General features: G+C 37.2%; 1 protein-coding gene across 1 annotated transcript in view; it reads left to right on the forward strand.

Moving 5' to 3' along the window:
* LOC150089685 (tolloid-like protein 1) overlaps positions 1-24674 on the forward strand; it is a 272573-nt gene that overhangs the window by 229526 nt on the left and 18373 nt on the right. Inside the window, exons 13-17 of the mRNA XM_090389593.1 lie at positions 287-447; positions 8530-8716; positions 13639-13764; positions 21687-21814; positions 24171-24384. Of these exons, the coding sequence (XP_090245719.1) occupies positions 287-447; positions 8530-8716; positions 13639-13764; positions 21687-21814; positions 24171-24384 (816 nt within the window). The remainder of the gene's footprint in view (positions 1-286; positions 448-8529; positions 8717-13638; positions 13765-21686; positions 21815-24170; positions 24385-24674) is intronic.

Genomic DNA, 24674 nt, shown 5'->3' on the forward strand with positions numbered 1-24674 from the left:
AATTTTGCCATACTGTCATTAAAAAGATGTAAAAGGTAAATTCCTCACCATAAAGGAAATTAAAATTACTAATGGTCGGCGTTTCTCTATAGCATGCAAAATCAAATCTTGGAACCAAATACAGTGGCAAAAACGACTTTTCCCCAGTTGCAAATTAACATTCCACAGTTTTAATTAATATTTTATTTGGAAGCTTTACAGCTTCCTCTCTTTTTCATATTTTATCACCAGAACTATTCGTCTTTTTCTAATTACATCTGTATATATTTTTTTCTTCGTCGTTTAGATGCTTGTGGCGGTATTATTGACGAAACAAATGGTACTATCATCAGCCCGTCGTTCCCTGATCTCTACCCACCAAACAAGAACTGTATATGGGAAATAATTGCGCCCCCTCAATACAGGATCACGCTCAACTTTACTCATTTTGACCTCGAGGGCAACAATGTAAGTTTATTAAACGTTAGTTCCAAATCACTTTCTCTTAATCGAAAATAAAGATCAGTTAGCAGTCACTAATACAAATGGTAACCGGTTAAAAAATAATAAAAATAAACAAGGAAAAAAATAAATTACGGTGGAAAGAAATGTTGAAATTAAAAATAAATTATCATTACTTCCCAAGCTGAAAAAATATTAATGAAGACCTCACGGACTATAAGAAAAAAAGAGCCATCTTATTGAAAAAGAAACGACTTGCTCGCTACGAAGAGATTCTAAGAAAACTACGCATTCAAAACGAATTTTCAGCAAAAAGGCTACTAAATTTGAAATGGAGGAAACTACATTCAGACACTGGGCTAAGGAATGCTTTGAAAGGCTACCAGGTAAAGGGAAAGCCACAAATGATCAAGAATATCGGCCGGAGGACGTGGCACAATATTTTTGACAACTGGCGGTGTTTGTGTGAATGCATTATCCGACGTCACTGTTTCTAGAGAAGATCTCATTAATGCTATAATGCCTTGCCTAACAAATCTAAAATCAACCCCGACAGATTCCCAATTTTTATTTTAAAAATATGTAGCGCCTATATTGTTGTTGCGTTGTTGCACATATTCCAAAACTTCCTGAAAGATGGAGTTCCTCTCACCCCCCCCCCCCCCCGAGATGGAATCACTACTATGTGAGGCCGGTGCCAAAAAAGAACCCTAAAGACGACCCTTCAGACTTTCGGCCCTTATCGATCAGTTGTTCTCTATTAAAACTCTGAAAAAGCCATCCTCCCTGCTTTAACCCAACAGTGTTTCGCGTATAGACCACCCCGCCTCCATACCGTAGTGCAAAGAAGATCCACTATTACTAATTTGTTGGAGACTCTTTTCAGAGTACAAGCTTTAAATGAAAAGTCCCAAATTGATATCATATTCCTTGACATTAAGGCAGCTTTTGATAATGTTTCCTTATCTGCCCTTGAAAATATTTTGTCACTTTACTTCCGCGTTGAAGGCAAACTATTACAGATTATCAAGACCATTTTGAAGCCAAGGCACCTAATCGTAGGCGCATTATAGCCAAAGTAGCTTATGCGCCATCAAACCAGCATATCAACAACAACAGCAGCACCTAATCGTACAACATCAAGCATTTCGTGAATAATCACTTGGGGCTTCCCTCAGGGAGGTGTTTTATGAGCTTTGCTTTTCGCGGCCGCCCCTGAACCTTTTCTATCGCAGAATCATAGTTATATTTCATACGCCGATGATATTAAGTATTTTGTTGTATCTGGCGAACCAGCCGCTTGTGTCCGACATCAATTCCCACGCCAACGCTCAGCTTCAGGAACTACATTTATACTTAGGTAAAGTAAGTTTATGGCTAAACTCTGACAAGTCAGCACAACTGACAATAACTAATAAGAAGATAAAGAATAGCATTGAGTTATCTATAAATGGAGCACAGATTAAGAAAGTCAGCACCTACACTGACTTTGGAGTGACGTGGGATGAGGGCCTTACCTTTAAAAGGCGCTTTCAGGACACCAGAAGAAAACTGTCATTTGGGCTGTAAGACAGGAAATAACTGGGATTCGGAATCAACAACTAGTGACCCAATACATCCAAAAATGTATTGTTCCTGTTTCCCTCTATACCTCAATTATTTGGTCCTCTGCTCCAAATACCTGTATTAGGAAGTTTCTCAGCTTGGAATACTGGGTGCTCTGGTGGTTGAATAGGATTGCCGGGAAGTCATTTACCATTTCAAAATCCATACTGTATACAAACTTAAACGTAGCTCCGTGGATACAGATGGTCACCATGCGTAACATCAGCACTCTTGCACAATTTCTGACTGGGAGTTTAGATGTCCCTCAAATTGATAATCTTGTGGTCAGGTCACGCCCTGGGGCTCGGATCTACTACCCTCATAGTCTCCGAAGCGCTCTCCATCACACGGAGGGATTAAGGCGGCTGTTTCCTGCCAATACCTGGAGCTCTTTAGAGTCTTCAAAATCGACCCAAACAGGTACTGCCATGACAAAACTTGCAGGAAACTGATAGCAGCGGACTTGTATACTACACTACAAATTTAATGAAGATGAGAGTGTACATTTCTGTGGAATTTGTGCCTATGAACTGTTGATCATCTGTAATGAACGATTTTTTGTTTCTTTAAAAGACTGTGAGGACTGCAGAAATTCTATGAGATTCATTCATAGTGACGGTTGCTTGTATCAAGTGATTAGTGATGCATTTATTCTTATATATTTATTATGTATTTTCTGATTTTCAATGTTGCTGTCTAATTTGTTGTAGGATGTCTGTATTTGTTGTAGGATGTCTGTATTAGCCACCCTCCTAGATAATGTCTGTACAGGGGTGTTAGATAAATAAACTGATAATAATAATAATGATAATTATTATTATTATTACTTTTATTATTGCATGATGTTCACGTTTTGGGGCGAGGGATACATTCCCTATATGACCTCATTTTAACAATGAACGAGTCGATAACGTAGAACATTTTTTTTTTAAATATCTTTACTTTCCTTTTCGGACTGTTCCCTAACAACTTTTCTTGCGGGAGGGATATATCCCTTATACATCTCTGTTTAAAAAATCGGAAAAGTAAATGAATTCTTAATGAATATACAGAGATAACTTTGCATGGGGTTACGGCTTGGAGGAACGTTCCCAACCGTGACTCCATGCATCACGGCTGCCCCTACCACCCACCATGTATCCCATTGTCTCTATATAAGGGCAGAGACTGGCACAATAGCATTCACTGGCTTGTTCCGTGTATATACAGGGTGATTCACTACCAGTGCGACAAACTTGCAGGAGGTGTAGGGGACACAAAGAGGAATCGGAATCACATAGCATTGCAGGGTCCGAAATGCCTTCGTCATGCGGTAGAGGACGTTGAACGGGAGGTCGCGTGAACAGCGATCTCGCTGGAAGTCAGCATTTGCGAACCGGTTCCCGAGGCAGTAGGATGGACGAGTATTCAAACGTTGAACTGGCCGACATGCACCTCGTGTATGGAGCTGCGGACTGTAACGGGCGCGCCGCTCTGCGCTTGTACCAGGAACGTTTCCCGCACAGGCGTGCTCCTCATCATATGATTTTCGCACGTGTGCACAGAAGGTTACGTGAGACTGGTTGTTTCACGAGAGGTACCATGAATCGAGAGCGAACGACGAGGACGCCAGACAATGAGGAGAATGTCCTACGTCTTGCAGAAGGCAATCCGAGTACGAGTACTCGAGTGATAGGCTAACGATTGGGTATTTCCCAATCCACTGTATGGAGGATACTGTCAACAAACCAAATGAGTTCATACCATGTGCAACGCGTCCAATCATTGGAGCCTGCGGATTATCCACTCCGGAGGATTTTTGCTACTTGGTTTCTTCAACAGAAACGGTTCGCAAATGCTTACTTCCAGCGGGATCGCTGTTCATGCGACCTCCCGTTCAACGTCCTCTACCACATGACGAAGGCATTTCGGACCCTGCAATGCTATGTGATTCCGATTCGTCTTTGTGCCCCCTACACCTCCTGCAAGTTTGTCGCACTGGTAGTGAATCACCCTGTATATGTATATTCATGTCGATGGTGGCCCCCTAGGCTTCTGTCCATCTCCACCTGTGTGCTCTGTAATTGATGTAAAATTTCTACAAGGGGGCCTGAAAAGTGTGAAATGCAAGAATGTTAGTAAAGTGTAATATGTTGTTATTGTTAATCAGGCCTCTTCGCCACCAGGGAGCAGTCACCATATGGGCAAATGCTCCCAGGTGCCCGACCCTGTCACGAGGAGGAACCGCGCCCGCATGTATTATTCTGTCTGTGTGACTAGCACACTATACTGCACACACCAGAAGAAGTGCAAGCCTGGTGGGTGCCAGCCTTCCTGCTCCCAGGTGGCTCAACCCGGAAGCCAGAAAAAAATATATATAATAATAATAATAATAATAAATAAAAAAGATTAGCAGGAACGAGTATCACGGCCGCCACCTTCCAGACTGTGCAACATGGGATGTCATATATGAATCAACGGTGGCACTTTTGTTCTGGCCCTCGTGGGTAGCACAGCTGGCAGGATGAAACTATTATATTTAGGCCACCCGAATAATTAAATTCATCTGCCGTGCTGTGTCTTATGTCTATTAATTGCGTGTGTTCTGTGGTCGATTTGTCTAGGATGTTGGACGAAAAACCCAGTTCGATGTTGGATGCTGGACGAAAAACCCAGTTTCTGGGGAAAAAACTACGCCTGAGACCGACTAATTCAGTCACAGAGTGAAAAAAGCCCATTAAAGTTCCTCGCGTCATCGACGGGATTCGAACCCAGGCCTTTTCCATCCGATGTGGGGAGGACGTTGACGATACCACTGTGCTACACGCGCAGACAGCTGGTAGGATCGCCATCCTCCCCACACCGGGTGGAAAATACCCGAGTTCGAATCCCATCGATGACGGGAAAAATTTTTATGGATCTTTTTCACAACGCGGCTAAGTTAGTCGGTCTCAGGCGAGGATTGCATGGTTTTTCCTCCCGGAAACTCGGGTTTTTCATCCAGCAAAAAAGAAAATCGACCACAGAACACACGAAATTTGCAGACAATATACACGGAGCAACATGTCCTTAGTCGTCGCCAATACTCCTAAAACCCAATAACAACAACTTCCGTTCTGCTGGACAACACGTTGGATCTTTCTCTGGTCGGCAATGCGTAGCTGGCCTACGTGGGATATCTGGCTGGTGAATCCTCCACTGCTGGTCCAATCTTGATGCACACACAAGATACGGTTGCCTGAAAACACTTGAAAACAGTGGCCGTGTCCGAGATAATCGCCTCTGCTAATCTGGCCTCAACGATCACCTCTCGTTGGAGCACGGTTGGGTCCCTTCCCCAGCCATTCTTTACAATACGGGGATGGCACAACCGATTTGAATTTGGACCATATATTGGTCACTAGCAGCCGACGGCCCACGCGAGTAGCCCTGCTGGTGTCCCATTTCAAGCAAATGCACCTACACTAGGCGAGGGAGCAAATTCAGACTGGTGGCGATGTGGCATACTCAACATGAAGCACTGAACTCCGCTGCAGACAGAGTATTGACCAGGCCAACGGAATCAGCATAATGGTCTCAGGCATGTTTGGATGATATACTCTAAGTCCTCTATGATCTGTCGATCAGCATCTCACTGGAGATTCATACAGGCCCATCATACTTCCACACGGTGTCGGGACGACGCGTTGAAAGTAAAAGCGTCATGGGCTTTCAGTCTTGGAACAAATAGACAATAAACAAAGGAGGTGCCAATATTAAAATAAAGGAACGGAACTTCACGATAAGCTTTGCAGATAGTCCAGTGGCGGCGCCTCCGTAGCCAGGTGGGAAGGAGCAGCAGTGCGTACCACACGCTTCTTGATTAGACCGGGGTTCGAGCCCGTCACCACCAAATATGGAGGATGCGGAAAGGTCAAGGAATGACCACCGCATATTCCGGAGCAATATGGCCTTAGTTGCTAATGCTCCTAAAAACCAAAACAACAACAACAACATAGCCCAGTGGAAGTACACTGCTCGACAAAATAAACAGAACACACAGAAAACGTGGCGTTTTGTCCCGCTTACGTTTACGTAAGCGGGACAAAATTTGGTATGGTGGAATAACGATGAAATGAGGAGACAGCAAAAAACTTCGGACAGGTATACGAGACATTTAGATGGGGTTTTTTTTTTTTTTTGGTAGTTGTTGGCGCATCGGCCTCTGTGGCCATAATGCACCTCCCAAGGTTTTTGCAATACTTTGATCCAAGCCCGAGGCGGGATTCGAATCCGCGACCTTTGGGTTGCCAGGCAGGCATTTTACCCACCTGGCTAGCCCGGTCGGCATTTAGATGGGTTGTATAAGAATTATCAAAAAGGTCACATTGCAGAAGTCGATACAAGATACTGTAAAACATGGTCACATGACATCTATACTGCGTATGATCCCCTCCAACAGCTAAACAGGCCTGACAGCGGTGAACCATGCTCGATATAAGCGTGTCTGTAAAATAAGATTCTTTAGCAACAAATCCCATTCTTCCAATAGCTCAGGTCTTAGCTCACCAAGTGACCAAGGAGGTTGGCTGTTGGTGTGCAGTGCAACACCCGAGGGCATCCTGCAGCATGTTCGATTCGATTTAAGTCTGGTGATTATGCTGGCCACGGTAGTCGTGGCATGTCTTCAGTTTCAAGTTGTTCCTCAACCACTTGAGCTCTATGTACAGTGGCGTTGTCGTGCGACTTTTTTAGGGGTGGGACAATCGCACCCCTAAATAGTAGCACATAGGGTTCGAGGATCTGTTTTCGGTACCTCTGAGCAGTTACGTACCCCTACCAAAAACATGAGGGGTGCGGCCGTTGATCATTATTCCGCCCCACACGAGAACACCGCCTCCACCCTAAGTGTTGTTGGTATTAGAGGAATGTTAGAGGATTCCTCGTTTTTTCCAGATGAAATAACATCTAGAAACTGTTTTTCTAGAATCTGTTGGGAACGGCCTTAAGCATAGTTGATGAGAGAGAAAGAGAGAGATAGTGTATTGTACTGTAGTATGGTTCAAATATATTGAAATTGGTATGCTTGTATGTAATTATTTGTTTTTTATGTAAATGCTGTATATATTGTTCATTAAAAGTTTGAGATTTTTATTGAAAAAATGTGTCTTTAATTTTCTGCTAACACCCCGCTTTACACACCCTAGAATCTAGAATTTGCGTTTTGTGGGCTGTTTGAGACCTCAGTAGGGTGGAGATCGGGAGAAAAAGGGAAGGAAAAACAGAACCCCCACATAGTCTAATAAAACTCACTTTCCATAGAGAATGAAGCTGGGAAAATAAATATGATCTATTTTGTTTCCATTTAATTGAACTTATGTACATTAACGGAATACAACTGCCCTTTAAAATCTAACGATTCCTTAAAAATAATCTGACAAGATAAAAAAAAAAAATCTGTAGAAATGGATGGCAACAATGGCTGAAAAGTATCAATTGCTAGCTATTAATGCATAAGGACTGGCGCAGTCTCAAAGAGAGTTTTGGAAGGGAAGGCGGGGGAGCCTGTTATTTACAATCCTCCTGCCCAGAACGTTTAGTATTTTTGACGTGAATACGTCTTTAAGTTCGGTCCGGTATAGGAGGGGTCTCTACGAAAAACTCTAGCGACCAAAAAAATGGCAAGATTTGTCGAACTTATATCTCGTAAACTATAGATGATAATCTAATGATTTAAATTTTGTTGGATAGAGGGTTTATGTCCGTATCTAAAATGGTGGGTAGTGGGGGTGTGGAGCGGTGAGGGGGAGGGATAGCGCTTGCGCGTGAACACCGAAAATGGCGACGCCGCGTGGCGTTTGGACAGTGTAACTTTGGATTACAAAGAGATAGGACGTTGAAATTGGTGTCGATTTGTAGAGAATAACAGGATCTACAATATTATTTAGCAATAATAACCGAATAATAAAAATTTGTAAAGTTATAAGCCGATAAGTGTGCTGATTTGAAGAAAATTTTCATAATGTCGAAAAATTTGCAAAGGAAATATGAGCAGAAATGTAAGAAACGCATATCATTGGAAATAAAAATTCAAAAGTTCAACGTGAGTTCAACTTGAAGTACATTTCTACATCACCCACTACTCTGGGTAATACTTGTATAGCTTTAACCTTTGTAAGAAACATCGATGTAAATACTATGCCAGATGTATCTTACTTCTCTTATCGGCCTTTGATAAATAAAATTATACTTCACTTATAACCACCAAGACTTTATTCCTTTACATCTTACCCTTCCTCTAATAACACAAAGACGGATTCACGCCTTAAACGATTGTGGTTGTGTCCCCGTACACAACCCACCCAATTTTTTTTAATCCAACATATCCGTTACCCGGATATGTTGGATTAAAAAAACTTTTAAAAAATCCGGCTTTATGTGTTTAGAGAATCGTTGTAGAGTTTCAGTGATTAAAATTCATATATACCGTACTGTTCTTTAAATATAAGTATTTTTCTTTTGCAGCAAGACTGTGAATATGACAGTGTTGATGTCCGTAGCAAAATGGGTGACAACGAAGTAAGAAAACATGGAGTTTTTTGCGGTTCTCGTCTTCCACCTGTCATTACGTCCGAAGGAAACAACCTGCGTATTGAGTTTAGTTCAGATAACTCGGTTCAGAAAAGTGGCTTTGCAGCTGTGTTTTTCACAGGTAAACTAAAACTGAAGAATACCTTATTCGAGAGCAATGATTACAATTTAAAACAAAACGAAAAAAAAAAAAAAACATGTAAAGTCTAATTCAAAATTTTCCAATCAAGGAAATACCATACTGCATACTTAATATTTTCAGTGTTTTGAGATTTCAGCTAGTAACTGCTCTTGTTACCCCGAAAACGACTAATTCATCCACGGTATGAAAAAGGTCCATAAAATTTACTTCCTCACATTACTAACAGGATTCGAACCACCTCTTCTGTTATATATTGTACAATATATAACAGATATATAAAACGAATATATAACAGAATTTGCGTACATTTTTCATAGAACGGCAAAATATGAATTAAAAGACAAGTCCTTTCAAAGGCATTGATCTGTTAAATTGTGACTCTACTGCCATGAATTTTATAAATTTATTTACTTATTTATTCCTTCATTCACTCATCAGTTTTAATAGATGATTTTCACTCTGGATAGCGACTTTGTTAGAAAGGGTTCTCGCTTTCTCTTCATGGCTCAGTATGATCGCACAGGAAAAGGAGCTTAGAACAAATCATTTGACAAGAAAACAATGATTAACTGTATTTAGTGCTCACATGAGCTCTAACCACGGTAAACCCAAAGGCCTGGAAATGCTACTGCACTCCTACGTTATCCACTCGCCCACGCCAAGCTACCAAAGATGTTATAGTAACAAGGATATAACCACTAAGGAGTATTCGTATTAGTATAGGGTGGCCACTGAAAGACTGAAGGGTTTGAAAAAGTCATAACTTGTTCATTTTTAATCTTTTTTATTTATTTTTTTTTTTTTTACAGGTTATGGAGCATCCCTTGGAGATTAAAATGTGGCCACTGAAAGACTGACCGCCCTTTCAGAATCTTCTGAAGCGATGTGCTGGCGATGCCTAGTTGAGCAGAGCGACGACGGGTAGAGGCAGATGGATCCTCAAGGATACTCTGCCGTACAGCTTCCACCGCTGCGTCAGTGCGCACAGTGCGCTTAGGGCCTCTTCCCGGAAGATCGCCGACTGATCCAGTTCTTTCAAACTGGGCGATTAGGTTCTGAATCATGTTATCGCTAGGAGGACTTTAAAATGTTGCCGGTATTTTCTCTGAATTTCAAAAATTGATCTTTCACTGGAATAGAAAAACCCAACGAGTTTTACTCGTTGCTGGACATCATACGTGGCCATTTTAATCTCCAAGGGATGCTCTATAACCTGTAAAAAAAGAAAATAAAAAAGATTAAAAATGAACAAGTTATGACTTTTTCAAACCCTTCAGTCTTTCAGTGGCCGCCCTGTATATATTGACAAATGATGCAAGGAAGCAAGCTTATACACCATCAGCCAAAAATATATTGGATATTTGTGATCCACTATATTTTTGGATAGAATATTTTCCAGAATATCTTGTCATCAAAATAATTAGTTATTTTAACTATGAATACACTCTTTAACCATATTTAACAGTCACGCGAGATTGAACCACGGTCCACTCAAATGCGTGCGCATTAATTCTTGTGCTTGATCACTCGGCTATGGATAAAATTAAACAAAGAAGCTGATAGAATTGCAAAATCAACAACTAACCTCCAGAAACAATCTTTCCCAGTTCCATATAAGGACTAGAAATTAATCATTCAAAACCGCAGTCTAACACAATGGCAAGAACTCTGGCAAAAACAAGCATCAAATAAATTATATGAAATAAAACCAAAAGTTGAACATCGGAAAACGAACACAAGGAACTAAAGGAGAGAGAGGAAGTTGTTCTGACTAGACTAGACTACGAATTGGACATACACACATCACACATGCCTATTTACTGCGTGACCTCTAAGATGCCAGACATGCAATACTATCCAAACAATCAAACACATACTGATACAATGCCCAACCTATGAAATGATCGACAAAAGATTTTCTCATAATTATATAAAGGAAATCAAAACATCACCCTCAAACATATCCTAGGCGACAAGAAACACGTATCAGACATTTTCAGATTCATGCAGACAATCAACGTCCACCATCTAACACAATATAAATAAAGATATAAATATAGAATGTTCAATGAAAATACATCATTCTTTGTTCATAGTAGTATGAATGGCATCGATTTAATTGTATCTCATATTGAGATACAATAAATTCGATGCCATTCATACTACTATTGTAGGTCACTACTATGAACAAATAATGGTGTATTTTCACTGAAAGTTCTATAGTGAATTTCAAATTCGTAGTGTATTATGCCTTGTGCATGTATTTTTGCTTAATAAAGATATAATGTATATAACCATAGAAAATATTTAGCCACTGCATTCGATCAAGATATAGAAAATGAACATTCGATCAAGATAGAGAAAATGAATGTTCAATCAAGATATGGAAAATGAAGGTTCAATCAAGATATAGAAAATGAACGTTCGATCAAGATATAGAAAATGAACGTTCGATCAAGATATAGAAAATTAACAAATGAACTGGCGCACTATGATCTCCGTTGTCAGTGTGCCAATAAACACCAAAACAACCATCCAACCACTCAACTACACTCCAAAGAGCATTATAAGCGAAATCCCCTTTTGGAGACTATTTCTCATTGTTCATCAATAGTTCAGTAGATAACATTGATTTTTTTTTAGTTTTTTTGCAGTGTTTATGAAGCAATGATTTATATTAAGTTGAAACCTGCATATTTAATGTACTACTGCTTTTTTGGCATTTTCAACTATTGAGTTTAAAAATAATGAAATTTCCATTCAATCAATTTTTTTAACTTTTCATCAATATTTTGGTAGATAACATTGATTGATTTTTTTTTTCGAGGTGTTTATGAAGCAATGATTTATATTAAGTTGAAACGTGCATAGTTAAATATACTACTCTTGCTTTTTGTTGGCACTTTCAACGTTCTGCTTAAAATAATGAAATTAAATTACATTAAACATATCTTGAGTATTACTATGAACGGGAGAAATATAGTATTGCCATAAAACACACACACACACATACACAATTAAGACCCTAATTACTGCACTACCAAAGAAAGCGGATGAATGATGTTGAATTTAAAAAAAATAGTAAACTGAGGAGAGAGTCAGAGCCTGTGTTGTAAAGAGAAACCAATTAATCTTCAAAGGTTCGAGTTAATTATGAAAGAAACGTCACTTACACCGGGAACGAATCCTATGAGGTAAACAAACCTGCACAAATAACGATTTTTAGAATCTGTCTCAATCATCCCTTTCCCAAAACCAACAATTTACTCCTTCTTAAGACCTTAAAAAACCCATATAAGCAGGAAAGCATTTAAACGGAGGCGCTACAGCCGTTAAAATGTATGGTATTTCATAGTATTGACGATGGGACTAGAAAAAAAAAAGTTTAAAGGGACATATCTTCATAAGCTGGAGTAACCTTAAGTATTTTTTCAGTACAGTAAAATACTGAACTTCACTCAATGAAGTACAGTATTGGAAGAATAAATAAATAAAGGCAAGTACCAAAAGCGGCATAACCTTAAGTCATGTGAACAAATTCACTTCATCAATTATAGTTAGGTCTAGAAAATTGTTATTGCTGTAACTTTTATCTGCAATAACAAATTTAGAAAATCGTTATTACAGATAAAAATTACAGTATCATGAAATTAACTATTTGCAACTTTGATTGAGAGCAGTTTCACAAAGAAAAGTCATTCGCCAAAGTATGCTAGGAGTAAATAGGTTTTATTCTGTTTGTTGTTAAATTGTTTGGTACTCCCTAATAAACGTTCTTAATCTTCAATAATGTTTTATTTGGTAAGTCATAAAATGAATTTCTTCCTTTATACTACAAGTTCATTTAATCTGTGCTAATTTCATTAACTGGCCACATGCAAATCGCAAGGAGCACAGACTTAAATGTCATACGTACTCTAACCTCATCTGAGTAACCATTACAGGGCAAATTAATTATCTTATTATTTTTATTGTATCACATAACTCAACTCCTTGATACGAAGCATATGGATGAGTTACATGATCATTCAGGAGCGATTATTATCGGCATTCTTTATCTTCTTTTGTGGACCTACTCTTCACGATTCTAATAGGCCAACAATTGATATAACTCACTCCTCCCCTTCAAAAAAAATGTTTAATTTTGCATGAAAATGGAGGGAAATCTAAAATTTCTCCAGAAGGCTCTGAGTTCGACTCTGTTTGCTGACAGAAGTTGAAAATAGTATATTACTTAAAATTAAGTATTGGATTTTGGAATAAGCCATTTATTTGTAAATGCATAGAATTAATGGCCATACCCGCAGAACAAAAAAAAAAGACGCCTTCATCGATCGGTATTTAATTATAGGTACCGGATACTTAATGCCAAGTGGAAAAAGTGGCTAGTTGTTCAATAGTTTTTGTACTTTGAACAAGACGATGGAGACGTCCAAACGTGTTTCCAGCCAGTGATTATGCAATTTTTGAGTGCAGAAAATGAACACTCACAGAACTGTTCCAATCCATCAGAATTCGAACCCTTTGGAAAAGGCATGGGTTCGAATTCTGCCAAGACGAAAGAAATTTTTATGGGATTTTATTTACGAAGTTAAAGTTACTTGACTCCAGGATGCATGGTTTTTCCTTCTAGAAACCCAGGTTTTTCCATTCAGCAAACAGTTAAAGTGGCCATACACCACACTCAATTTAAATGCTCAGTGTAAACGGAAGAAACACTTCATGTTTCTAGTTGCCCTGCGCAAAATTCCAAAAACAAATAAATACCATTTATTTAAATTTACATTTATTTCAAGGTACATTCTATGAAATACATTTCCAAACTAACGATTTCATTTTGAAAAATTTTAGATATGCAATTACAGCACCTAAAATTTATCCATATATTTTTCCACTTTTAGATAAAGATGAATGTGCCACAAATAATGGTGGATGCCAGCATATATGCAAAAACACCATTGGAAGTTATACGTGTGCTTGTCACAATGGCTTTGTCTTGCACGAGAATCAGCATGACTGTAAAGAAGGTAACTTTGGATAATTGAATTTAACATATGTACATAACAGTTAAGTTTTTAAATTTTAAAATTAAGTAACAGTTTTCCACAGATACTACATTTCGCTGAAAAATGAGCTCTATTTTTCTTAGTAGAAAACGCATTACTAAAATTTCTTCCTTAAGGCAACAGATATCTTCTTGAAAAAGAGTCGCATAAAACAAGAAATGTTAATAAAACTTAATTTTTCCATAAAGGATAATGCAAAATGTGGATAATGATGAAATTTGCAGCCTTAAGCTGCAAATTTCTAATGATATTAGTTAATTTAAATATGCAATTACAGTACCTAAAATTCATCCATATATTTTTCCTCTTTTAAATAAAGATGAATGAGCTACGAATAATTTGTATGTGTGTGTTATAAAATATGCTGTGTATGATAATGATTGCAGGTGTCACAACCTGAGAAAAGGTAAGGAGTACAGGAGAGAGAGATGATTCAAAATCTATATACAGTCGAACTTCCCTATAACGAATTCTATAAATCCAGCGAAAAAATTCGTTATAGAGAAATTTCGTTATACAGAGAATATCTTTTTTATTAGAAATTGTTATTTAATTAGAAAATGAAAATGAATCTACATTTATTTTTAATGTATTTTATTTCAAAAACACTTATTTAAATTACGCTTACACAATTTTCGCCAGTAAGTATCACAAATTAAAAAAAATCCGTAATTTTCGTTTGCACAGTACAATTAAAAAATGTCTGATTCTCAAAGAAAACCTAACATTTGTTCAGAGCATTAAAAACATTATCAGGAACATTTTCACAAAACTGTAGACCCATACGAACCGTTTTAAAAGCGTTAATCATTTCTTCACGAGTTGGCTTTTCTACGGGTTGTTCTGATGTGTCTTCAGCGTCATCGTTAATTTCTTCGTGATCATGGTCGTGTCTAACACTGTTCAGCAGTATTTCATCTTCATTTGGATGTTCTGTTGTAGTCAGGTCTTGATCTACATAAACATAACTATCCAGTGTTATTTCATTTTCGATGTTTCCGGACGATTCTAATATTTTCCAAAAGTTTTTCAGTTGTGAAAGGGGCAGTTCATCTTGTTCATCCAGTTGATGTTCGACTTCTGCATTCAATGCAAATCCCGCTTTCGAAAAACAATTTTGAATAGTGTATTCAGTGACATCGTTTGTCCAAACTTTTGCCAGTTCAGAGATGCAATCTCTAAGGTTAATTGTAACTTCCAAGTTTCTATTTTCTGATAACGCATTGACAATCTTCATTATTATTCTCTTTCGATAATGAAATTTAAAATTTTTAATTATGCCTTGGTCCATTGGCTGGAGTTTTGACGTCACGTTTGGTGGTAAAAACAATAACTTCACACTTTTAAGTTTGGCAGAAATACTGGCAGGATGTGCTGGACAGTTGTCAGTTACCAACACGATTTTCCTTTTTTCTTTTGTTATACGCTTGTCTAGTTTTAATATCCAGTCTTCAAAGATATCACTGGTCATCCATGCTTTTTTATTAAAGGTGTAGTCAACTTCCAAAGATTTTGTGCCTCTAAAACATCTTGGGTTTTTTGATTTTCCGATTACTAAAAGTCTTAATTTTTCACTTCCTGTCATATTTGCTCCAACTAGCACAGTGATTCTTTCTTTGCTTTGTTTTCCGCCAAAACATTTATCATCTTTAAAAGCAAGAGTTCTATTCGGTAAACATTTAAAGAATAAACCCATTTCGTCAGCATTAAAACATCCTTACGCTCATATTCTTCCAAAATCTTCTTTAAGGTATTGTTCCTCCAACTGTTGCAATCTTCATCACTTACATTAACACTTTCTCCACAAATAACCTTTTCCACAATTCTGTGGCGCTTCTTAAATTTATCTAGCCACCCAGTGCTCGCATTAAATTCTGTATGTCCCAAGGACTGTGCAAATTTCAGAGCTTGTTGCTTAATTATTGGACCCGATATTGGTATATTCTTTTCACGTATCATTTGCACCCATTTTAGAACAGCTTTATCAACATCTTCGTATATACACAACTTAATTCGCTTCTTGTCTGCTGCTCCTTCAATTGCATTTAAAATTGATTCTCGATTTTTTAAAATCGTAGATAAGCTGCTTGCAGGTATGCCATATTTCTCCGCAATATCTTTTTTCTTAAAACCCTGGTCAATATCATGAAGAATCTTTACTTTATCATTAATACTTTTAAACATTTTCTCTTCGACATTTTTTCCCCAAATGTAAACATCACTGGACTGTAGCTCTTGCCGATACATACACCGCAAACTTCGCTGCGCTGGCCATATAGTGAATTGTTAGTACAGGTAACAGGTACCGCTTACTCAATGACGTTTGCTTGCCAATTCAACAGTATCACGTGACTTTTCCTATCAATCACTTTGAAGAAATATACGACTTTCATTCATATATAAAATTTACGGTTAATGTATACTGTATGTTACTTTTCAAAAAAAAAAAAAAAAAAAAAAAATACAAGAGCATATAGCCTATGTGATTGATGACAAATTGTTCTAAAAGAACTAAATAAAAAAAATTTTTTTTTTCATGAAAACCATCTACTAGGAGTCCAGTTAGATGAGAACGGACATATCATATAATGATTGACAGGAAGGTCACGTGGTACGGTTGAGGTGAGAAGCGAATCTCACTCAGTAGGCGTTCGTTACTAAAAATCGACTATGGCATCATTCTATGTATTGCCGCCGCAGCACGCTAAAGACTTACCGCAGCGAATTTCGTTTTCCCCTGAGCCAACATCAATTTACAAATCTATCCTATTTATTGTAAAGTTTATGACCACTTTTAAGAAAACCCATTTGGTTTTATAACTGTAACAAAAATGAAACAAAGACCTTCCTACGGGCGTCAATGACCACAAGTATTCACTAAAAGAATGATTAATTCCAGATGCTAATGCGTAATTTCGGAGGGAAGGAGGTCGTATATTTTTAAAAATTCGTTATAGAGAGACTAACACTTCGCTATATGGGGTTAATTTTACATGTAATTTCGTTTCAAGGTGCAATGTTTTGCGAAAAAATTCGTAATATAGAGAAATTCGTTAAATAGAAGTTCGTAATAGAGAAGTTCCACTGTATCTGTACAGATAATCTCTGCACAAATATATTTCCTTTCAAAGCACATATTTTGTCGTTTTATTTAAATTATTAATGATTTTAATAATTTTAAGTGTTTGTTTTTAATGTTACAAAATTGTTTCCGTGATAACTAGTATCAAACTTCGGTGTGAAACTTAATTTTCCGTTTTTCCGGTATTCTCGGTTTTCAATGTTTTGTTATGTTTTGTCCCAGTGTCCGAAAGTTTCTTTCTTTACCCAGCAGTTTTAATCATCTTCATTTTAAAGAATTCATCTCGATCTCAAACCAGATTTAACAAATAGGACTTGATAACTAATTAAAATTCGCATTTCCAGTGGTGGCAAAGTGACTTAGGAGCTCGTATGTGCATTCACCAAAAGACGATTCCAAAAAAAAAAGGATGACAGCTGGCATATAAGCGGTCTCAGTGGTGCAGATTTTGAGTGCATTCACTATACCATCCTTCAGAGCTCCTTCCTGTGGGCTAAAAAGAGGAATTCTACGTGGACAATGCGCAGATAATCTGCGTTGGCGGTGGGACAATCTGCCTTGCAATCTCTACTGATCTTGCTCAAGAATGCAATGTTATTTTCATTCTTAGTTATTCGAACTTTTTTTAATTATGAGAATTTTGTTCTCTAGAAGAAGTAACATATAAAAAGTTACTAATACATTCAAAATTCGCTGGTTAAGCTTATACCAAGCGATCAATCCAGCATTAAAAATTTTCGAAGTACTTAAGGCATATTCCTTGCAGAAGAAAAGCCAAAATTTTTCCCCTCATGGGCAGTAGATTAGTGTAATTACAGTCCTCCCCATACCAAATGAAAAAGACCTGAGTTCGAATCCTTTCAATTAGGCGAGGAATACTATCCGTCATTTTCACTACGTGGCTGAGTTAGTAGGTCTCAGGTGAGGGCATAACGTTTTTTTTTTCCTCCCGGAAACCTGGGTTTTTCGTTCAGCAACAGCAAATTGTCCGCAGAAAACACGCAATTTACAGATATTATATACGACGCAATATGGCCTAAGATGCCGATGCGCTTAAAAACACAACAACAACCGCCGAATTTATTTTTAATCATCATTATTTAAAGCGTACTTCCATGTTACTCGTAGTGTGTTTGATATAGTCAATAAGCAATTACTAAACTTGAATGTTCTAAAAATTGCATGGTAGAAAATAATCAAAATGCTTATATGAACTAAAGATATAAATTTGTCCTCTTAAGTGCTTGTGAAATTTTAACAGATCACAAATTCTGGGTGGGGAAATGATATACAGTAATTTAAGGATGACATGTTTGAGATGTATAAAACGACTTGTGAATACCTAATACTTATAAAAATGGGCTGAACACATTAATAAATTCAAATTTATGGAATGAATGCTTTTAAAAAGCACACCAGTTTTGGGAAGAACCAAATATGTGTTAAATATTATTGATATTAGTATTAATATTAGCAAAATAGTGCAAAGAAGCCAAAAGCTTTTGATGCACAGACCGAAAAAAAAAAAGATAAGAAACAACAAATTATGCACTTCGCTCCTCACTTAGGTAACTATTTAGTTTACCTTTCAATTTCTTCAAACTGTTAACCTCAATTACCTGCAGAGGCAACTTGTTCCGCTGGCTATAAGAAAACTTCCTACAATCTAGTCAAAACCTCTTCCCCAGTAATTTGAATTTATGACCCCCAGTTCTGAAATTCTTTATAACAGTGAAAATTCCATCTTCATTCATTTTTTACTAATCCTTCCCAGAGCCTTATATACCTCAATCAGGTCCCCTCTGAGGTGCTGGGCTGTTAATCTCTTTAGCCCACACAATCGGAGTCTTTTCTTTTACTATCGCACTTTCGCCGACCTCGCCATGCGACTTGCCCGTCTTTACACCCTTTCGAGAAGCTCAATGTCTTCTTTGTCCATAACACCATCACACTCTTAGAACTGCCTTTATGTACTGGCGATATGTTGGCACTTCTCCAGTCCAAAGAATCTCTCCCGAGTTCAATGGTGCCCTCATACGTAATTAACCTCAATGGTTCAATACACGCCTGGCAGCCTCCCTCAAAATTACTGGGCATACCATCAACGCCAAAAGCCTTACTTGCCTTTATGCTTGAAAGTTTTTCTAATAAGCAGTCATCTGCAATTTCGAAATCACTAATTTCATATTGGTCAGCCTCACTCGCACAGTCCCTTCACAGCATGAAGGATCTTTCATCAGTAAAGACCGATGCAAAGTACTTATTCATTTTATCACATCAGCTGTATTATCTCAGACTTTTCCACACCCATTACACAAGAGTTCGATCTAATTCGCTTTCTTCTTCGTTGTATTCATATACATGAAAAATTCCTTGTCCCCATTATTTGCTCTCTTAACCAGTGCTTTTTCATAAGTAGCTTTAGCATCTCAACTTTATATGTGGAACAATTACAGATCAACTTGTATCTGCTGTAGGCTTCAGTATTTTTCATCACTCTGTAATTGTTCCATGCTATCTTTTTCTGCACTATTTGACCAGCCAGCTCCACAGTCATCCATTATGTAAGCATTCATCGCTTCTTTATAGTTTTTTGTAAAATTTATTTTCCTGAAATGTAGTTTTAACACACCACACAAAGTGCATTTAAAACGCTACCTCATCGCCCTCGTGGGTAGCACAGTTGGTATAATCACCATCCTCCCCGCACCGGGTGGAAATGCCTCTGAGTTCGAATCCGGCCAGTGAGGAGAGGTATTTTTATGGTTTTTATTCACCGAGACTCAGGTTTTTCGTCCAGCTATCTGACCACAGAATTCATGCTATATCGGCCGCCGTAGCCAAGTGGTCAAGCGACCGGGATTAGGGCCTGTGACTGCTGAATACGGTGTTTCTTGTATTCTGTCTATCTTGTGAACTCCTCTGACCGTTTGGTCGTCCTGGAGTATAAACAGTAAATTTATTATTTTTATAATATACACAGCAGAAATGGCCTAAGTTGCTGATGCGCCTACCCTGCAACAACTCTCGATTCCTCGTCCTACTGTCAGTGTTCATTGGTCAGATGGAAAAACCATCTGCATAAAAAAATAATTAATGCCATGTAAATATAATATAAATTTACCTCTCAAAATACAATTTTGACTAATTTTTAATGTTTTTTATTTTTCAAAATATTATTACGGCAGAAAGCAGTTCAGTAACATATGACTGAGTAAAGCCTTTAAGTCCTGGTTTATTTTACTGCAATGCTGCTTAATTATTCCTCAAATATATTAATGTAATCATTAATGTAATAGTATGATACATTAAACCATATTATCTCTTTTATAATTTTAGTCAACGCACATTATGTACTAACAATAGCATAAGGTCCAAGGAAAGAAGAGTAGACAAAATCTTATGAGCATACCTTGCAATATTTGAATACTATTTTTTTTTAACATGGTAAATAATATTTTGTTAATTACAAATAGATTAAATATGTTATTGCCATCAATTTAATGCTTTTGTAAATACGAAAGTGTGCTATTTTGGCAAAATGGACCAAAGATCATATTTGTGCGAATCTTTTAATTCCATAAAATTTTTATTTATTACTTATTAGTCATGCACTGACTTTTAATGATCTAAATTATTATTAATAATCTTAATAATAAAATTAATATAATACCATTATACTTTTTTATTTTGTATCAATCAAAGAAATGCGCTAATCAAATATTGAAAAAAGAGGTGAAGATAAAACATCCTATACCACATTTTATGAAGATACTGTAAAATTACAATAAAATTGATACCGCCTCAATTCGTGGAATGAATACATCTAACATAGGCAATCTTGTCGTTAAACTTACAAAACGGTTTACAAACTCAGCTGATATTAGAAATGAATTACCCGTACACGATATTCAGTTCTCGTGGTTAGCAGAGTTATTACGATCACTGTCCTTCCTGCTAAACACAATCACAATAACAATGAATATGTTTAGCAGGCCTGACGACAAGATTCAAAGGGAAACTTGAAACGTTGCCAATCTTGTATTCAGTCAACACTGATATCAATTTTATTTTAAATTTTCATTAAAGGTGTTTTAAAACTAAACCCACATTATATGTATTAAGTACAATGCTACCAAGTATAATCGTGTGAAAGCGCTAGTGGAGGATGTTACATAACTTGAGGAAGTGATAGTTTTCATTTCAAACGTTCAATTTGTTACAATCTGTGTTTGAAGTTGCATCATTGATGGTGAATAAACATAATGCCATATACTATCGAGAACCGTGTTTTTTTTTTTAGTGGAATCTTATTTGTAAACGAAGTCATGTCAACAAAAATTTGTTGAAAATTTCTCTAACACAAACCGTCCATGCAAAGCTGCAATTTTCAAGATAATAAAGAAGTTTCCTGAGCGTGGATTAGCTGGGAATAAGGAATAGGAAGAAGGTTATGTCCTTATACATGACATTTTATACATTAGACAAGCAATTTTCGCCCAACACACATTCCTACACATACGTGGTATAAGAGTGTTTTACATCACGATAAAATTTAAGCACATTTTTAATTATCTATGTTACTCATTTTAAAGTATTAATTAATTATTTTTAATATCTGTTATTTTAAAAATATATTGTTTAACAAACTAAGTTATAAACTAACACACTTTATACTGTTTCATCGCTTATTGATGTGTATTAAAAATAAATAAAACATTATAATGCAACAACGAATATTATTTACTCATATGAAATTCAGTATATTATATAAAATATTGCATTTGTGCTCATTTTTTAGGAAGTTGTACTCATCAAATTAACACACCTCTTGGGGAAATCAGCAGTCCCAATTATCCAGATTACTATCCTAGCAGAAAAGACTGTGCTTGGCTTTTCATCACAACACCTGGACACAGAATCAAACTGGTAAGAATTTTTTCTTCAGTAACTATACAATTTTTCTATTTTAGAACAGTAGTATATAATGAAGAAGAGCATGGTTAAATCATCCTTCTCTAATATCTGAATTGGTTTTTCATTAATATATGAAGTATGTATAGAAAACTCCAGGAATAACAATTATACAAAATTTAACTGGTTATACACAATAATACCGAAATAGTTAAGTTGTGGACCATTGGGATGGAACTTCCATTAATTTTAACGAGCGGAGGTCTTCCATAGGTCAGATTTTCCCATGAAAGCATTCATTTTGGTCGTAAAAGGAGATATACTCAACTTATTAGTAAATGTCCAAGCAAGAAGGTCAGAAAAGACCATGACGGGCGGATTCGAGATCCGAGCAAGATTTTTCTGCAAAGACGAGGGTCAAATGGTCGGCATATGCGATTGTAAACACATGCGGAATATATGCATGTGTTTTATCAAAACTACAAAGTAACCAACTGTCCAGGACTATATTCCAAATGAGGGGTCTCAAAACAACCTTGAGGACACCCTCTGGAAACTTCTGGTTAGAGACTGCTGTTTTGAGATGATTCTAACACATCTGTCCTGAAAGTAACTTATAATTACATGGAACAATTGTCAGGAGCATTGGCTTTGAGAATCTATTTAGAGCTTTTCCACCAAAGGGAGTCGAAAGCACTCGCAAAGTCAATAAAACGTCTAATTCATATTTAGCCTGAGAAGTCTCAATGTGATAGACGAGATCTACAAGAGCATCTTCGCAAAGGTTTCCCTTCTTAAATCAGAACTGTCGAGGAGAATTTAGGTTACTATTTTAAAAGAGGTTAATAATTCTTAGAGCAAGTGGTCTTTAAATAATTTTCCTAAATTGGCTATCGACGAAATTGGTCTGTGGGCTTTTGGATCTAAAGCTGGTTTCCTGATTTTTGTATAATTTTGATGAGTGCGGTTTTCCATGAAACTGGAAAAATTCCTTCCATGCGGCAATTGTTATATAAATTGAGAAGTATTTCCGGATTATTTCAAAAAGTTTTATTATGAATACATTTTCAGCTAAATCGATGCACGGACATTTACTGGTTACATCTCCATTATGTTGGAGATGGATGATTTCAGTTCACTCATGGTAAAGGGTTCCCGTGTCTTCAATGAGTTTATATAAACAGTTGTTATTTTTGATGGAACAACGCTCACTAAGGATCATCAGGCCTGACGTAGCCGAGTGGTCAGGAGCGCGAGAGCAGTAGTACATGCTCTTTGAGTGGACAGGGGTTCAAGCCCGTGACTGCCAAATACGATTAACATTTGTATTGATTGATTTATTGTAAACTCTAGTGGTCGTGCCAGAGTATGAACAAAAAACATCCCTCCACTGAGTAGCCTGTCCAGTATAGCATTAACGGTGTCTTGCCAATTTAGAGTTTCTGTATTGTTGCTAACAACGGTGTTGTAAACCTCTGGAGAAAGAAATTTATTTTTGCTAAATTTATGTAATTAACCCCCATGGGTCAGAGTTTCCAAGAGTTTGGACAAGATTTTGCCATGAAACAAATTTTTGATTAGCAATAGATTTTACGTATGTCTTATTCAAGTCACAATATACAGTATATTTTTAAGCCTATCCACTTCTGGATTAGGCTAGTTCCATTTCCTCTGATTATTTTTTGCGTGCTTTATGCTAATCAGAAAGCTCTCCTGTCCACCACGAAATAGTTTTTGAACGAACAACATTCTTAGTAGTACGAATTGTGGATTAGAGCATTTTACACGTACGGGAGCACTTAACCATGATGACTGTTGTCGAGATACTAGCACCTGCACGTCTCCCCCCCCCCAGGCATTCCACGTTCGAAATGGGGAGGAACTCAAGGCCGACCCATTTTTCCTGCCAGACACTCGAAAACTGCAGCAAGTGTGCGCAATACAATCTTATATCAGACGTTTCTGACTTAGAGCCTTCACCAGCATCACAGACCAGTGCATTCCTACACAGGGGAGTATGTAGATAAAGTAAAGTCAACTCTATGTGTGTGTGTGTGTGCGTGCGTGCGTGTGTGTGTGTGTGTGTGTGTGTGTGTGTGTGTGTGTGTGTGTGTGTGTGTGTGTGTGTGTGTGTGTGTGTGTGTGTGTGTGTGTGTGCGTGCGCGCTCATTTGAAAGTCGATATACAGTATTCCTGTTTTACTTTGTAATTTTAAGTATGACTTCTTACATAAAAATTATTATTCGTAGCACTAATAAAAGAATAAATACATATTAATTTCCTTCTCCTCTTTGCACATTATACTTATTCTGAAACAAGTGTAATATCAACAACCTAAAAGGAATTTTTTTTGCCTGTTTTGCTGTTCAAGGTATTCAACGAATTTGAAATGGAACCACACCAGGAATGTGCTTATGACCATATTGCCATATATGATGGCGACAGCACCGAGTCTCCGACCCTGGGAAGATTCTGCGGAAGCAAAATACCCCATCCTATTTTAGCTTCTAGCAATAAAATGTATATGGTGTTTAAATCTGACGCCTCAGTACAAAGAAAGGGATTCCAGGCAACTCACAGTACAGGTAAACAAGTTAGTTTATGTACGCAGTACGTTACATTTCAGGCACGTTAGATAATAGTAACAATGCATCATTTATTAAAAATAAATAAATAAAAAGCGAGCAAAATAGCAACGACTTTTATGCACAAACCAAAACCATTTCATATTCTGCACATCTAACATACTGCCCATTCATTCCTCCAATCAGCGCACTGCAACAAACATAACAACCACTGGTTCACTAAAATACACAGTTATATTGTATATTGCAGTGAAGATAGCCTGTGTGATTACGAATGAAAAAAGAAATAA

The sequence above is a fragment of the Mastigoproctus giganteus genome, chromosome 2, assembly GCF_048544385.1.
Source record: "Mastigoproctus giganteus isolate SK-2022 chromosome 2, ASM4854438v1, whole genome shotgun sequence".
NCBI lineage: Eukaryota > Metazoa > Arthropoda > Arachnida > Uropygi > Thelyphonidae > Mastigoproctus > Mastigoproctus giganteus.